Here is a 17500-nt window from a genome sequence, read left to right on the forward strand (position 1 = left end):
ATATAAAATAACAGGCTCCCTTGGGGTGATGCGCTTAAGCCTACAACTGCTAACAGAAAGACTTACGGTTCAAACTCAACTGCTCTAGGGGTGAAAGATTTAGCCAACTACCTTTTAAAGATTTCAATCTTGGAAGCCTCATGGGTTCACTCTACTCTGTCCTAAAGGGTCATGATGAGTTCAAAGTAACTGGACAGCAATGGATTTGCTTATTGGTTTATTATATCATGAAATCAGTATGGAGAAAGCCTTTTAAAATGCCCACCTTGATATACACAAACACACATGTATGCACATATATAAAAAATATCTTAAATTCTTAACTTTTCCCTTCCATTTTTTGTGCTCCCATGCACTGTGTATTTATTTGTTTAACTGGTGATTCAGAACTGGATCTATAGGGGGAAAGAAAAAGTGTCATCAAATGTCTTCAAATTTTCTGCTTAAGATGCTTCTTTTTATAATGTCCACTTAATAATTACATACAGTAGTATCCTAATTTGAATTTTACTAATTTTCACCAAGTTTCAAAGTTATTCAACATGGGATAAATTTATGAAGCACTTTGCAAAGGTGAATTTTTTATTAACTGTTAAGCAGAAGTAACATCTACTTCCTAAACAACATGCCTCTGGAAACCCTATGAACCCTATAAATGATGATAGTTATTGAAAGGCTTCAGGCCTTGTGTTCACAGGGTCACTATGAGTCATGCTCAACTCGACAACAACAACAATTTATTAGACATTTTATTGTAACTTGTTAAATAAAAATGTCTTGAAGCTAGCTCAGAACTACAGAACAACGTCAACAGAAACTTCATTCATGATTCATTTTACTTTCACGTTTCACATCTTACTTGTTTAACCCCCTCCATATGCTTAATGATAGCCTCTTAGTGTTCCACTCCATCAGAGTGAATGGAACGGTGTCATTCTTTGATAATATCACATCCCTCATGGACCTTTGCAGCAGATCCTACTCCTGCTTTCATCTTTCTTGACATATAGAAAGGAGGAACCCCTTTACTCACATTACCCTTCCCAGTACAGTGTGTCTTTTTCATGAATTCATTTATTTGTTCATTCATATGGTATCCTGGGTTTATTGTTCACAATGGCTTTCCTACCCATTGGCATTGATTTTCATAAAATGGCTGGGTGGATATGTGAAATAGGATGTATGTAAATAACTCATGATGAGATGGATCCATTTTCCTAAACCACCAGGTTTAGATTGAGCAGGTTCAGCATCAGAAGATGGAATCTTACTACTAGCAAAGAAGCAGCAGCAGAGAATGCAGCACAAATCCTCTGGAGCCAGAGATTCCTGTGCCAATCCGGCTGGGACCTCCATGAGAGCACCAGAGCTGACCTGAGACTGCTTCCTGAAAGCCAGAGCCAGGGGCATTCACTCAAGCCTGCTAGGACGAGGGGAGACACCATAATTGACAGGACTAAGAGTACTTTGTAACACTGATCTAAAACCTCAAAACTGAAGGCTACACTGATCTAAAACCTCAAAACTGAAGGCTGAATGGTCTGTGAACTTGCTTAGGAAGTTGTCCTGACAAGGAAAACTGTATCCTCTTGCTAACCTAAACTGTAACCTGTTAAATTTCCTACTAAAATCTATAACCACAAGAATGGTTCTGTGAGATCTATGGATATTGCAACAATTTAGAATCTAGCAGTACTGATTAGTGTTAAAATTAGAAGTAGAAGCATGAGCATGGAGCCACATAACTGGTCTCATAGGGATTGGTTTGTGTTGTGGATATATGTTCTTGTTTCCTTTTGTGGAGTTACTAGAGGCCAGAATTAGCTGTCCCCATGCCACTCCCACTCTTTTTACAATTTGTATTCACAAACTCAGGAAATACTCTTTTTATTGACTATCACTGCTATATAAACCATTGCATCTCCTAACAGACTATTTAAAAAAAAAAAAGGAATCTCAAACTTCAAAGAATCTTTAATCTGCAACAGTAATTTCTTGAAAACTAAATCATTCATTTTTATCATCAGGTTACAGGATCCTACTTATACAGCTGAAGAACACATCCTGTGATTTTTTTTGTCCTCAAGTCTATTTATTGTAGTCATTCAAAATGGGACAGGGTTTATATCTGTTGTTCATAGAGTCACTATGAGATTGCATTTAACCCGACAGCACTTAACAACAACAACAACAACAACAACAACAACAACAACAACAGTGTAGCCATTACTTTGGAAAAGATCATCATTTAAAAGAAAGTCTAGAATCCTGAACTTAACAATGCGTTGGTTTTCTTGACTTCGTTATTATGGTGGCTATACCTCAGTAGTGGACCAAATGTGGGACAAGGTCATCTCTCAGAACCAGAACTTATAAACTTAATTCCAATTTTAAACTTCCCTCCTCTTCTACCATTCAGTCCCTTGTTCTCCTGACACACATATTTCATTTTGATTATTAGACTCTGACAAATCCTCCAGTCCATTTCAACAGTTTCTGTTTGGCTAGCCTCTCTTGACTAAGTTCAGGACTTCAAAAAGCCTTCCATCTTTGCCTTTTATTCTTGCCTAACTAAACCAAAACCTAGTTTCTCTGCTCCTAGAATAAAAGTATGCGAAGATGTGTAAATACGATGTATACACTTCTTCCACATTATCATTTAGTGTAAAAATTTTAATGATCAAAATTCAATCTCCATACAATTAGTCTAAATCTCTACTCAAGTGTCCAATCTTACTTGCACTCCTGATTGTCAATTTCTACTCATGTCGAGTGTAAGCCTTATGATGTGAAATCTCTGACTACCTTAAATTAAATAAAAATCTTTCTACCATCACTCTTCCTTCTTGGAATCCTACTGTTATGTCCCAGTCCAAAGCTTTTATTTGAAGTTATCCACTTAAGTCTTCTATGTCTTCTCTTTCCATAATTCCAAGTCTTTCTCACTTTCACATCCTGGTGTGTTCAATCTTCCATCAAATCTGCAATGTTCTTAAGGCATTTTTCTATCTCTAATGTTATGATTGGAGACTCATAGGTGTAGCTCTCTCTCTATATATATACGAACTTCTCTGACATGATGGACATTTTTTCATATAAATTTAAAAAGCATGTTACATTTTAAATAAAGATGAGAAACACTTATACTCATTTTATTCTACAGAAAAGCCATATTCTAGTTGAAAGAATAATTGCAGGTACCTTAGTGATTGTTAACAAGTAACAAATGTTTTGTTAATTATCTGATTGTTATTCAGTACAGGAATGAAAAATAAAAGGTAAGATTCCTGATGCTAGTCAGTGATCAAACACACACATTATGATTTTACTAACCCCTCCTCTTCTGCAATTAAAACAGATGCCAAATAAAAAGGAAATAAAATTAAGAATGAGACTACTCTTCATTAACCTTCACATTTTAACCCAAAGTGCATCTCCAGAGCAATGAGAAGAAAATTTGTCCCTCATTTTTTTTCTGGAGATCAAGATCTAATTGGCAAACACTCTCAAAGTTGACTGGGTAATCCTCCTAGTACATCTTTATTAAATATTTCTATTTTATAGAAACATTAATGGAGAAGCTATGTGAAGGGAGGAAGTAGTTCAGAATGCATTTATTTCTTAATGAATGAAAGTAGTTTCAAGCTTACTTGCAGATGAAAAAACCATAACAAAAAAGCAAACAAAAAACTAGAATGCGCTTCTAGCACATGCTGGTGTTACACAAAGTACTTAAAAAATGACATGTCGGGGGGTGGGGATTGTCTACCAATGAGGGAGTTTTTCTTTTGCTTTTCAAGGAGAGGAGCAAATGGGGCGTGGGGTGGGGGTGGGGGGGAGGTGAGATGGGCGGGGAGAAGGGTGCAACAATGAATGAATGGAATCCCAAAATCTCTGTAGATGTTCATTGAAATGAAAAATAAACAACCTAAATTAAAAAAAAAAATGACATGTCATTTAATTCCTACACTGAGGACTTACTTGCACATAAGAAGCCATTTTTCCACCCTACTGACACAAAAATGAAGATGTACCCAGTATATACTCGTGCTTACATAACTAGTAATTGACAGAGAAAATTCATATGTACATTTATTCGACTCTAGGATTTAGAGTAGTTAAGATCTCTCTCTTAAGGGCAAAAAAATATGTATTATTCTTAAAGTACTAGAGATCTATTTAGTGAACTATTTAGAGTTTATATAGTTAGTCCTAGGACAATACATTTCCTCCTTAATGTAAGATTTAAAACTGAGATCCAAATTGGCCTTGCCCAGTTTTCAGATGCAAGTCACTATTTTTTTCCCCACCAGCAAAGATGCAGGTGGTTATTAATAGCTCTTTATAAGTAGAATACTAGATTGTCTGAGTAAATATAACTTTCACACATTCAAAGAGGAAAACATCAGGAGCCTGGTTGGGTCTTGGTAGTGCCCGTGGAACTGCATTAATGCTAATGATTAACATGCACCTAAGACAGATCCTTGTTCCTGTTAATGTGTAGGCAACACATGTTTATAATGCTACCAAGTGTCCCCCTTTCTCTAATCTTCTTAGGAAAAGACTTTTTTACCCACACACTCTTAAGACCTCTGCACAATATCTTCATTCTGAATTTGAATCCCATGAATACCTGGAAGACATAGGGCTCTTTGTGGAAAAGGCACTCTTTATCTTCTGAACTAAAATGTGCACATTTCTTGGTTTTAAACAATATAAATCAGGGGTTGCAATTATTTATGTTGTTATAAATTAATTTTGCTGCACTGTTCATCTAACCCTGACATTAAAAGGTAGCGACATTCTAGGCTGTGGATCTCTGCCTTTTACAAGTTGATTTCGGTGACTTAAATTCTGGTTTCAAGGTCTGTAGAGACTAGATTGAAACTTTTCACAGGAAGTGTTTCTCCTATGTGGTTTCTCTTCTCAAAGTAAATGCCATTTATTCTCTACCAAATACTCATTTGTTCATTCTTTTTACCAGTCATAATGTCTGTGCTGTGTCTTTGCTGCTGCACTGGGATGGATCTTCAAGGCAAATATTTCAGGAAAGATACAGAGATGTGTTATTCACTATTTATCTGATCACCTCAACAATCTTAGGAGGTAGATATCATAATAATCCACTGCCATTTTATAGAGAATATAATCTTTTTGTCCTCGTGGAGTGAATTATGTAAAATAACTCATTGATACTGAATTAGTTCCAACTTACAATGACCCTTCATGGATTTCTGAGGCTGTAAATTGTAATGGGAAAAGGCTGTCCATCAGATGAAATATGTACATGACAACATAAAGAGGAACATTGTTAACATGCTAGAAGTAGGGGCATACACTCTGGAGCTCTGGCATACATTCTGGAACTCTGGCATACACCCTGGAGCTCTAAGATTTTAGAGAATGAGATTGACGTGAGTGAGTTAAGGTGTTCAAGAAAGATTCCATTAAAAGAATGGGATTTGAGAAGGCTGTGAAGAACAGAAAGGTGTGTAAAATTCTGATTACTGGAATTAGGTGTGTCATTATAAGTTGAGAGATAATATGGCAGACATTCAGAGGTACCAGGAAGTATATGATTGGGTTTGGTATCAGCAAGAGATTTGGCCTAATAGAAAGAGTACTGTTGGAATGAAATGGATGGCACTTCATATTGGATTAATGAATGCAGATTTTGGTGTTGTCTATAATGAGTCAAAGATGATGAAACTTTGTCTCACCTACTTAGCTCATATTTTCAGGAGAAACCAGTTCTTGGAGAGAGACCTCATGCTAGGAAAAGTAGAGAGTCAATGAAAGGGAAGAAGACCCTCAACCGATTGATCCAGGGGCTAGCTTAACAGGCTTGTTGAGCAAGTCATACATCATGATGATGGCATATGACAAAGCAAAGTTTAGATATGGTGCTCACTGGTTGGTTATAAATCATAATTGACCTAATGGTATCTAACTACAACTACCATCAGAGTGAGGTGTGTTGCTAACCCAAAGGCTAAGTGTCTCCAGTGTTTTAATTCACCAGTGGCTGTGAGAGAGAAAAATGAGTGGTATCCTCTTATTTTCTTATAGTGCCTCAGAAATCTCATGGGGGGGTTGATTTTGTCATAACAAACTCAACAGCAGTATTGGAAAGGGTGGGTTTTTTGTGTGTATGTTGTTGAGTTTAGTTCAACTCAGCAACCCAATGAGCAACAAATCTGAACCCAGTTCTTTCCTATGCTATCCGCATCATCTCTGACATACTTGAGCCCATTGCCGTAGTCATTGTGTCAATTCATCTGGTTGAAGTTCTTCCTCTCTTTCACCGACCCTCCACATTACCAAGCATGATGTCTCTCTCCAAGGAATAGCCTTTCCTACCTAGCAATTTGCCCAAAATATGAGAGATGAAGTTTTGTTATCTATATCCCCAAGGCTGCATTTTCTCTAAGATAATTTTGGTAATCTATGGAATATTCCGTTCCTTTTCCAATCACAGCTCAAAGACATCTTATTCTGTTGTCCTTATTCACTGTCAAACTCTCAGATGTACAGCAAGTGATTGGAAAAACTATAGCCTGGATCAGACACATCTTAGTCTTCAAATTGATATCATTGTGTCTCAGTAATTTGTAGAGGTTCCTGACTGAAGACTTTCCTACTGCAATAAGCCTCCTGATCTTCTGACTGCTGGTACCAAGTGTGATTGTGGATCCAAGTAAAATGAGGTCCTTGATCATTTCAATCTTTTCTCCATCTGTCATGATCTTATCTATCAGTCCAATGGTAAGAATCTTTGTTTTCTTGATATTGAGATTAACAAAGAAGAGATGCTGATGTAAAAGAGCTGAACAGAAGATTTCAAGGGACAGCTCAAGAAGACAATGCAAAGTATTATAACAGAATGTACAGAGAGCTAGAATTGGGAAATGAGAATAGAAGAACTCACTTGGCATTTCTCAGGCTGAAAAAACCTGAAAAACAAATTCAAGCTTTAAGTTGCAATACAGAGAGATGCTATGGGAAAAAATATTGATAATCTAGGAAGATGGAAGGAATATACAGAATCACTGCACCAAAAAGAACTGGCTGACCCTGAAATATTTCAGGAAGTATCATATGCTAAAAAGCAAATGGTAATGGAGGAAGAAGTTCAAGCTGTAGTGAAGGCATTGGCAAAAAAATAAGGCCCCAGGAATTGATTGGCTACCAACTGACATATTTTTAACAAACAGATGCAGCCCTGCATGTGCTTAACATAATTTTTAGTATATATGTGTCTAATTGAAGCAGGAGTGGCACCCACTTCCCAAACAGCATGCCTCTGAAAACTCTGTGAACTTTGATAAATGTCAATAGTTTAAAAAAAGACTTCAGACCTTTTGTTCACAGGGTCGCTGTGAGTTGTGCTCGACTCGATGGCAAGCAACAACAACAACAACATAATTGTTATATGAAAATCTTTATGTCTGAAAGTCAACTCACTATCTTTTCTTCACAATGGATGCTTTTTGTTTATCCAGAAATAGCAAGTACTGGCATTTTCTGTTGTTGCTAAGTCGCCGTCCAGTCATTGCTGACTCACGTTGATCCTTGCGTTGTAGAGTAGAACCTCCCTGTAGGGTTTTCTTGACTGTAATCTTAACAGAAGCAGTTTGACAAGACTTTTATTCCACAGTATCACTGGGTAAGATTGAAGAACCAGCGTCAAGTCAGCTGTTGTTGTTGTTGTTAGGTATCGTTGAGTCAAGTATGGCTCACAGCGACCCTATGAAAAACAGACCTGAACACTGTCCCTATCTTGTGCCATCCTCATCATCTCTGACATACTTGAGCCCATTGCTACAGTCATTGTGTATTTTCATTCTTTTTCACTGAAGATTTCTCTCTTTTGCTGACTCTCCACCTTTCCGAGCATGATGCCCTTTTCCGAGGAGGAGGCCTTCCTAATAACATGGTCAAAAGTATGTAAGACAAAGTTTGCTATCCCGTAGTAGAATAGAATGCATCAGGGTTTTCTAGGCTGAGACCTTTATTTATTTATTTATTTATTTTTAAATGTGTGTGTGTGTGTGTGTGTGTGTGTGTGTGTGTGTGTGTGTGTACCGTCAAATCAGATCTGACTGGTACAGGAGAAGACTGTCTCTCCTTCTCCAGCAGAGCATCTGGTGGATTCAAACTGCTCACCTCTGGGATTGCAGTGCAGCTTCTTGCCCCTAGGCCACCAGACCTCGCCTAGGCTGAGATGTTTATGGGAACAGATTTCTGGGTCTTTTTCCTACTTTGCTAGGTGGTAGATATGCACCATCCACCTTATGGTTAGTAGATCTTAGCCACTGTACCAAAAGAATTCTCTTGCCGTATTCCAAACTTTCAGATATTCTTGAAGCCACATTGACTGCATTTCCCAGAAAATCAACTACTGGCTATTTAAAGCACTTTTGGTAATTGTGTTACTGCCACTACTTTATGTCCAGCTTTCTATCATTTTACATACATCTGATCAACAACAAGAATTTCTAGTTAGTCTCTTGAATTTGTTTTTTTCCTCCACAGAAATCATGGTAGTATGACATCACACTCTTTTGTTTAATGCAGTATATTCTTCTCCACCATTTGGCATTAAATGAAATGTTTCCTTTTCTTTCCCATTAGAAGCCTTCTCTCTCTCTCTCTCTTTTTCTCTCTCTCTCTCCTTCTCCGCTCCCCCTTTCCCTCTCTCTCTCTCTTTCTCTCTCTCCCATCAAGTCAGAACCAAATCAGACTTGACTATTGGGCTGTAAACTTCATGGGAGAAGATAGCTCATCTTTCTCCCTTAGAGCCACTAGTGGGTTTGAACTGCCAGAGGCTTGGCCTTTAAGTTAGTAGTACAACTCTTTACACTACACCTCTAGAGCTTTAGTTGAAAAGATTTGAAGCACTCATCAAGTCGGTCTGACTCATAGTGACCCTTCATTGATTTTCTGAGGTGGTAACTTTTTATGAGAGAAGACAATTTCAATTTTCTTCTGTGGGGCCTGGTGGAATTGAGCCATTCAAGTTTTGATTAGTACTCTCACACATACTGCTCAATCCCACCATGGTTTCTTCAGCCAAATTCTTTCACACTCTGTCCTCTCCACAGGTGCCATCTCTTCTGCCTTGGCTTGTACACTCCTCTGCTGCTTGATAAATCTTCCTTATCCTCCATGACTATTGAAAATCTACTCAGTTCAAGTCCAACTTCTTTCTGAAAATCTTATCTTAGTAGCTACTCAACTGGTCTTCTCTTACTTCTGCAATTCCAAACCACTATGGCTCCGTTCATTTTCCCTACATCTTGTGACGTATTTTTCCAACTCTGTTCATTTTTTCCCATGCATATTTGTCTTATTTTAAAAAGTTAAATAGCACGAGAAAGAGAACTCTTAGAGCCTGGTAGAAGGACATTAAAAATTTATTTTTAAATCTTCTGAAAAGGGACAATTTTTATTAACTTTACTTTTGACTCGAGGTGTATAAAACCACTAGTAAATTGTCATTTTGTGGGTTAAATTTAATTTCATGACACTATAGGTGTTTTTAAAGGTTATAAAAATCAGCTTTTATTTTGTTTGAAGTAAAAATTAAAAACATTTGTTTCTAAAAGGAGCAGGCACCTATTTCCGACCTCATGGGTTGAGACATAGAAGAAAGTATCTAAAATAGAGTATCTTTTAGTTCTTAAACTTTTATATTAATTTATTTGACATGACTTCATCTTACACAGTCACAGTACTCCTGCAATGTAAGACACCAAATCTAGATATTTCCTTATAAAACAATCCAATCTATTAATAATTTCCCCCCATTAATTTGTTTTGTTGTAGAAATCGAGTTCCAAAGAGAGCAACTGGCTTGCCCAAAGTTATAGTTATTGTAATGGTTGTGCAGAAATTAAGATTCTTACTTCCCAAACCTGGTCCTTTTCTCTAACTTCAGGTTGCACAAGTTCCATCTTTGTACCTTAAATTAAGTGGCATTATACAAATGAGAGAGAAATAGCACTAGAATAACAATAGTGTTTCATTATTTCTTATTTTACCCTCAAGAAAATGAATTATGGCCTTTTAAATTATTTATAATAAAATTCTAAATAGAAATTTCATGTAAGCAGTTTTTGTATGATGTGGACAAACATAAGGGAGATATGAATATCATCTTAATTAGTTGTTGTTGTTATGTGCCTTCAAGTCATTTGCACCTTACAGCGACTCTATGTACAATAGCCCTGAACCCTGCTCTATCCTGTGCCAACCTTATTGTCTCTGATTCACCTACCCTCATTATCCCAGTCACTGAATCAGTCCATCTCATCCAGGGTCTTCCTCTCTTGCTCTGTCCCTCCACCTTTCCAAGTATGATGTCCCACTCCAAGGACTGGTTCCTCCTTTGCAACATACCCAAAGTATGTCAGACAAAGCTTCAGAATCCTTGCCTCCAAGGAGCAGCCTGGTTTAACCCTCTCCAGGATGAACTTGATTGTTCTGCTGGCAGTCCATGGTATGTATACTCAATACTCTTCTCTAGCACCACAGTTCAAAGGTTTAAATTATCTTTTTTTCATCCCTAGTCACTGCCTAGCTTTCTGATGCATAGCAAGTAACTGTGAAGACTATGGCTGGGATCAGACACTCCTTAGTCTCCAGACCGACCTCATTGCTCTTCAGAACTCTGGAGAGGTCCCTGACATGAGACTTTCCCAATGCAATTTGTCTTTTGAGTTCCTGGCTGTTGGTACCAAGAGTGCTGTTTGTTTACAGCTCTAAAATTTCATAAAACTGCAACTTTCTTTCCCTTAGTGATCTGAGTAGAAACAAGTCAACTGATTTTTTTTTCCCCCAAAGATTATTTTATGCTGCACATTATGCTAAAATTTGTAATCACAGTATGGAGGTTTGTTTGAAACACCAAAAATAATTAGGCTCATCCAGGAAAAGAGAGATAAAGAGTGAGTCAATCTAAATTTGAGCTGTTGACATAGTAATGTGTGAAAAGATGCCATTCAGTTTTGGGGAAAGAGTACAGAATGTCACAACTGTCCTGACATTCCATTCTACAGCAGTGTCAGAATCAAACAAAACATCACTTCAACTACTTTCCCATTGTAACTTTTCAGCTGGAGGATGTTGAGGCATTAAAAGTGCAGGAAAAATAAAAATGAAATGAAGTTTTTTGTGAAGAATGGTCATTGAGTTTTCTTTCTGGATGAAAAAAATCTTTTGCAATATAAATTACAGGCTATCCTGTTTGAATTCTCAGTAATAGATTAGGCAATGATGGAGTGAGGCATGTTATACTTCAATTTTAAAATTATTTATGCAATCTTAAAAACTAAACTAAAATGAGTACCCAACCAAAGCTTTGAAAGAACTAGTGCTTACAGTCTGGTAACCGTGACAAATTGTGGTATATATGAACAAAAGAATAAAATACCAAAATGTAGAGGTTTCTACTTTGAAATTCAAGTATGACTTAACTGTTAAGTCATGGGATACAAACGGATGGAGCAATGCTTCTTTCTTTGACTCACAAATGCACATGACACAGGACAGATAGCCTGTTGGTGTGGGGAACTGAACTTACCTGTACCATTGTTAACTGTGGTCTGGATCGTGGCTTCAGGCCCCATAGTGTCATAGTCTTCCTTCATGTCTTCTGTGGGGAAAAATTATCTTTAGCATTTGAAAACTGTAGAAAGGCTTACTATACTAAGCATGCCAAGCACAGAAACAAGAAAGATTCTTTTAAAGGAAACAGAGAAAAGGCTTGTTGTAAACCTCTAAACAATAGCTTTGTTCAAGCAATTGAATGAGTCCAATAGTGTGAGCTGCACAAGAACTTATTTACTCTAAGCATTACTGCAAGCTGTGAAAAACAGAGGTGCTTATTTGGGGCAAACGAAGGGCTTTTCTTCTGGTGGCAGTTCCAGTGACAAACAAGGGAAAGATATTATTTTTTCACTAAGAGCTAAAGCAACTAAGTATTTGTACTTATGACGAGGCATGCTAGCTGGCATGCTTCTGGTAACTGCATGCTTAGTGGCAAGTCAGAATTTCTTATTTTATTTTCATGCTTTTTTGTTTTCCCCCTTGGGGTAGCTATGATTGTTCTAATCTATGCAAACCTTTTTTTTTTTCTTTAAAGCCTACATATCAAAACTTGGAATGCTCAGTTTATATGACAAGTATCCCAGAGGTACTGAAAATAAATGTCCACTCTTTCCAAATCAAACACCCCTTCTTCCTTTCTCTACTGTTCTATAACTACCGGCTCCTCTATCATTTCTGCCCCAGTAGATAATCATAGTCATTTGCTGAGGAAAAAATATAGAGTTATAACAACAGTTCATCTTTTGATGAAGATGAAAATACATAATATTTAGAGCTGAAGATAAACAGAAGATAAAGAGTCATTTTCAATTGTTGTGATATCTTAAAATGAGTGTTTGAAAAAGAGGGAACTCTTAAAATTTCTACCTATACTGTTTTTTAAAAAATAATTGTACTAACGACAAACAAATATGATTCATGGTGCATATCTCAATGATAATTACTTTACTTAAAACAAGGGAAACATTATAAATAGGATTCTGTGAGCTCCCAAATTTATCCTGACATTCTTTGCTTATCACTTTCTAGTCATAATTGATAGAAGAACCATTTCTAACAAATGTTACAGCAAAATTAAAATACATGTATATGTATTTAATTTGGGATTTTACAAACAGTATCTCACAGCCTAACTGGTTTTGATGCCAGAGCTTAAAATTCATAGACTTGCTCAAGTTGAAGCACACAGGTATAAATAGATGCTAATTTAATGCCATTGCACATAATAGAGGATTTGAATGGTGGGTTTAAGCTGCACAGTAACTTTGATTTCATTCCCTGCCCTGGACATTGGCCTTGTTTAAGAAATATTTTCACGGGGACATTTTGCATAAAACATTTAGAAGTTCAATATATAGTCATATATTATTGTCAATTGTAATAATTGATCGGTTGAAAGGCTCCCTCATCTGATATGTTTTTATCGGTCTCTGCAAGGAATTAAATTAAGGTATTTCTGAGAAGTTCTGTAATAGATATAAATATAGCTTTTGTGTCTTTCTTCCTCACTCATCTCATGTGATTTCTGGTAGCCAGGAGTCACAAGAATCATAAGATTTCCATCTGAGAGCACATCGAGTCACTAAGGGGAAAATACAACAGCTTTTTTTTTTGCATAATAGTGGTAATGTTCAAGATTTCTGCTGTATTTCCTTCCTCATTGTCATTTTCTTATGAAAAAGTGAACTGAAGTTACAGTAGGTGGTGGCTTCCCAAATTAATAAATGTTGGCATGCAAATATGAAGTCAGCCTTTTGTCTATACTGCATCTCTTCAGCTAAAACCTCTTTGGCCAAAGATTGCATAACCAAATTTTTTCGGAGACATCAGCAAAGATGGTGTCACTTTTATCTAGAAAGGACTTTGTTTCAATTGACTCTTTTTCCTCTTCCTTTTTTCAAGTTTGAATGATTAAGCCTTCTCAGGCTTAACTTGACGGCAATCAACAACATATGTAATTTTATATACCCACTGCCATTAGTTGGATTCTGATGCCTAGTGACCCTGGAGGACGAAGTGGAGTGGTCCCAAAGGTTTTCTAAGGCTGAAAGCCTTGACAGAAGCAAACTACCCCATTGTTCTCCCATGGAGCCCTTTGTGGGTTTGAACTACTAACCTTTCAGATAGCAGTCTCTGCACCACCAGGACTTCTTACTCCTATGCACAGCCTATTAAACTATATTTCAAGTGAATCCACATCCAGAAGGGGACAAGCATGTACCATTTAGGTGTATCTCCTCTGAATAAGGCAGTCCTGACTGTCTGCCTCTTGTTTAACCTTAAACATTTTCCAAGACACCTCTGACTCAGCATACTCTGTCTAAAACCACATCGTGTATTTATTTTTCAAACACTTGTAAAAGTTTGCATTTTCCAGCCACCCTTGGGATGAAGGTTTGTAAAAATAAAGAGCACTTTCTTCCTTGAGATGAAGAATCCTTGAATAAGCAGAAAGAGGCCAAGACGCAGGTGATTTATTTAAGTCTGTGTCACTGATAATGATGTCATGGCTTCCAGCACACTGTGTCCACCCCATTGTGGGACGAAAGAATGTCAAGGACAATTCCAAACACAAAACTTTGATTGTGCTGGAACCGGAAAGGCACAGTAAGAACTCCACCGCGCTCTTCAGTTCAAAACCTGCATCCTGCAGGCAGACTACAGAAAAGCATGGGAGAAAGAGCAAAGGAGAGGGGGCCTTATCTCAGAGTCAAGCTATGTGCTGAGGTATGACGGTAGACAGCCAGGCACCAGGGATAAAACACTACTAAATAAAACAGCACCAGAATTAGAATGATTGTCTATATTGTGTGTTTTGAACAATAAATAAGAAAAATATTTTATCAGAAGAAAAATGTGTTATCTGCGAGTCAGGATAAACAATGAGTCGCTTTTTAAGACCAATTTCTTTTCATTAGACATCAAGGCACCACATCAGAGCACTTTTTAGAACAATAAAAAAAGAACAATAAATCATTACTAATCATTAGAACTAGACAGGTAATAGCTGGGTCACTTTCTTGGTCCAAATAGCCAAATGAGATTAGGGATTTACATTTTATTTAATTACTGTGACTCCAGAATGCTAGGGTATTTACTATAAAGGTAAGAGCAGCCAGTTCATTCATATCACAGGCCCCATTAACTACAGGTGATAAGAGCTTGTGCAAGGCACTCATATGGATTATTGTATACTAAAACACTTAGAACTATGATCCATGACCACCACAAAAAGCTACCACAGTCACAAGCTACTACAGCCTGACATCTCAGGTCCTGGCTATTTTTCAACTATTTATCTTCCTGTTTTAAAATGAAACTTTTTTTTAAGAAGTTTCGAGCTGTACATTTGTTATATCATTATTAATTATTCCTTTAAGGGTGGAAATTCTAGTAATTGGTCCTTACCCTTGATTTCTAGATATTAAAATTTAAAGCATCAGAACATTCATTCTTATAGCCCTGCATATCTAGTTCATTAACAAATATGAATAGCTAACACCAGCTCATTTAAATAGTATGTCTTACATGAGTTCTCGCCACACTCTGTTTCTGTCACACTGCTCCCAAGAATCATTGGCTCTTATTATACATGTAAATGGCTATCATAAAAATAAAAATTTCATTTAAGATTGTTAATGACTTCTGCAGCAGTCAGACTTCCTTTAATGATCATCCTCTGCCCCTAATTAAACGTATTTATCTTTCAAGCATCTTTGGCTGAGTTCTCCCTCATAGTTGAAAATCTAAAACCTTAAGTCTTAATGGATATAACGATAAATGTTTATGTGTGGGATAGCTGAGATTCGAGAAACCTTCACCGAAAGCAAAATTGGAAGCAGAAAGAGTACAAAACTTGGCACAGCGTATTAGGAAAACGAAAAACAAATACACTACACTCAAATTGCCATCAGTATATTTTCCCCCCACATTTAATTTTCCTTAGGAGTGGAAATGCTTTTATTATTATCCTTCCAGTACACCACACAATTAGTCTACCTGGGTTGTATGTTTTATAGTCAGAGACATCACAATAGGATATAGGTAGACTCTTGTGCTGACTTATTTCCCCTCCTACCCACTTTACCTATTTATAAAAATGCTATTCTTTCGTGTTATTCTTATATGGCAGGAGGAAAAACAAGAAGGGGTAAGTAATGAGAGTGCACACTGGGTCCTGGAAATAGACATAAAGTAAACATGGTGGTGTGTAAATAGAGAGGTCTTCATATTTTGCTTTGTTGTTTAATTTTACTTCCTTCCCAAGTACAGATGAGCATAGAGGGTTTATTTGGCTAGTGATTTCAGATGTTCATGATTCTCAGCAGTGAATTTTAGAACAAGGCATTTTCATTTGCTCTGTGGCATCTGAAGTTTTGCTGGAATAGAATTTGCTTTAATTTTATGATAGTTGGCCTAGAATCATTTTTGCTTCCCTTGAGATTCCCCTCAAACAGCAGGAATCATTATCAAGTACTTAGCTGTTAAATAATAAGCAAGCTACCTGACCAGGTAAAAGTGTGAAATCACATTCACACTTAACAAAAAGGAATGATTAGATGGTTGAATTACAATAGGAGGTGTCAGACAGACAAGGAAAATACATTAAACTGACAGTTTGGTTGGAAATGCCACATAATTTCCACATCAAACTTTAAAGCACGTTGGTTTTGAGTTTTATGTTTGCCTCCACTTTCCCTCATGAAAGGCTAGATCTTGATCATGTTATGCAATTGGCACACTGTAAACGTGGTGCAAATACTTCATGTCATGTGTTTAAAATGTAGTTCGTATTCAACTGGCATCCAAACAGAAATATAATCCCTTCCTAAGATGTAAGTGCTGTAATGTGATAACACTGCTATCACTTCATAATCTGTCACCAGCTCTGGTATCTCTATTCTGCAAGGGCGAGGGGGAAATGATTTTCATTATTTGATTGTGGTTGCTCGACTGTGGAGCCCACGGTAGTTGAAGATTGGACATCAAGGAGCCAAGAAAGTCTAGCCACTTACCTGGACCATCTACAGAGGCTTGGAGAATCTCGCTGTTGTGCCACGTATGCTCCACTCCCCTCTCCCTTAATTCATCTTCCTCTTCCTCTCTTGGCAACAGAGCTTGGCTCACGTGTGGGGAAGACTCATGGTTGGGCATGCTAGCTGGACTTGTGTCCTGGTCCAGAGGGTTAGCAATCCCATCATCCTCAGCAATGTGCAGCTTGTCCTCCTCATCAGTCTCAGAACCCGTGTCCACTACATTGTCATAGTTCACCACTGCAGAGAAAACACAAAACACACATACTCAGCACCCCTGAAAAATATCAGTCACCCCTACTTGTTGAGGTAAATGGAAAATAATTAATATTTTCTCAACTTAATTACTCCACCCAGTCAGAGAATTATAATTAATACCTTTCGTGTTATAGCATTTTTATTCTTACCCAATTATAGCTGTGTGTCTTTTATGACTTTAAATGGGATTTTTAAATTTTTTACTAAAAGAGAGAGGAAATTTTCAAAAGCAGGAGCAGCAGCAAACATACTCAGCACACACCTTCATTGCATATGCAAAGACCCATTTTGTAACATTCACTTCCAAAAGTCCATCAAAACTTATGAAATCTACCAACAACTCACAATTTCACTAGCTGCATGACACCGAGTGTTTACTAAAGAGTGCTGCAGTACAAACACAAAATGACTTTGTTACATTAATGGCTGCTCCCTTCCTAGAAATAGTAGATACACACGCAAAATGTCCCATCTATTCACCCACATACACAAACGTATACACAAACCTGCTTTAGTCTGAAAATGTTCAGTCTTGCTTCTACGTCAACCGTCATGTGCTAAAGACCATTTATATCCCAATCTTTTAAGCAGAAAATGAG

General features: G+C 37.2%; 1 protein-coding gene across 1 annotated transcript in view; it reads right to left on the reverse strand.

The window, feature by feature from the left end:
- ZEB2 (zinc finger E-box binding homeobox 2) overlaps nt 1-17500 on the reverse strand; it is a 53189-nt gene that overhangs the window by 33908 nt on the left and 1781 nt on the right. Inside the window, exons 2-3 of the mRNA XM_006880811.1 lie at nt 16626-16883; nt 11585-11656 (exon numbers count right to left, since the gene is read on the reverse strand). Coding sequence (XP_006880873.1) covers nt 11585-11656; nt 16626-16883 — 330 coding nt within the window. The remainder of the gene's footprint in view (nt 1-11584; nt 11657-16625; nt 16884-17500) is intronic.

Source organism: Elephantulus edwardii, unplaced genomic scaffold (genome assembly GCF_000299155.1).
Source record: "Elephantulus edwardii isolate Elephantulus edwardi_28Jun2011 unplaced genomic scaffold, EleEdw1.0 scaffold00010, whole genome shotgun sequence".
NCBI lineage: Eukaryota > Metazoa > Chordata > Mammalia > Macroscelidea > Macroscelididae > Elephantulus > Elephantulus edwardii.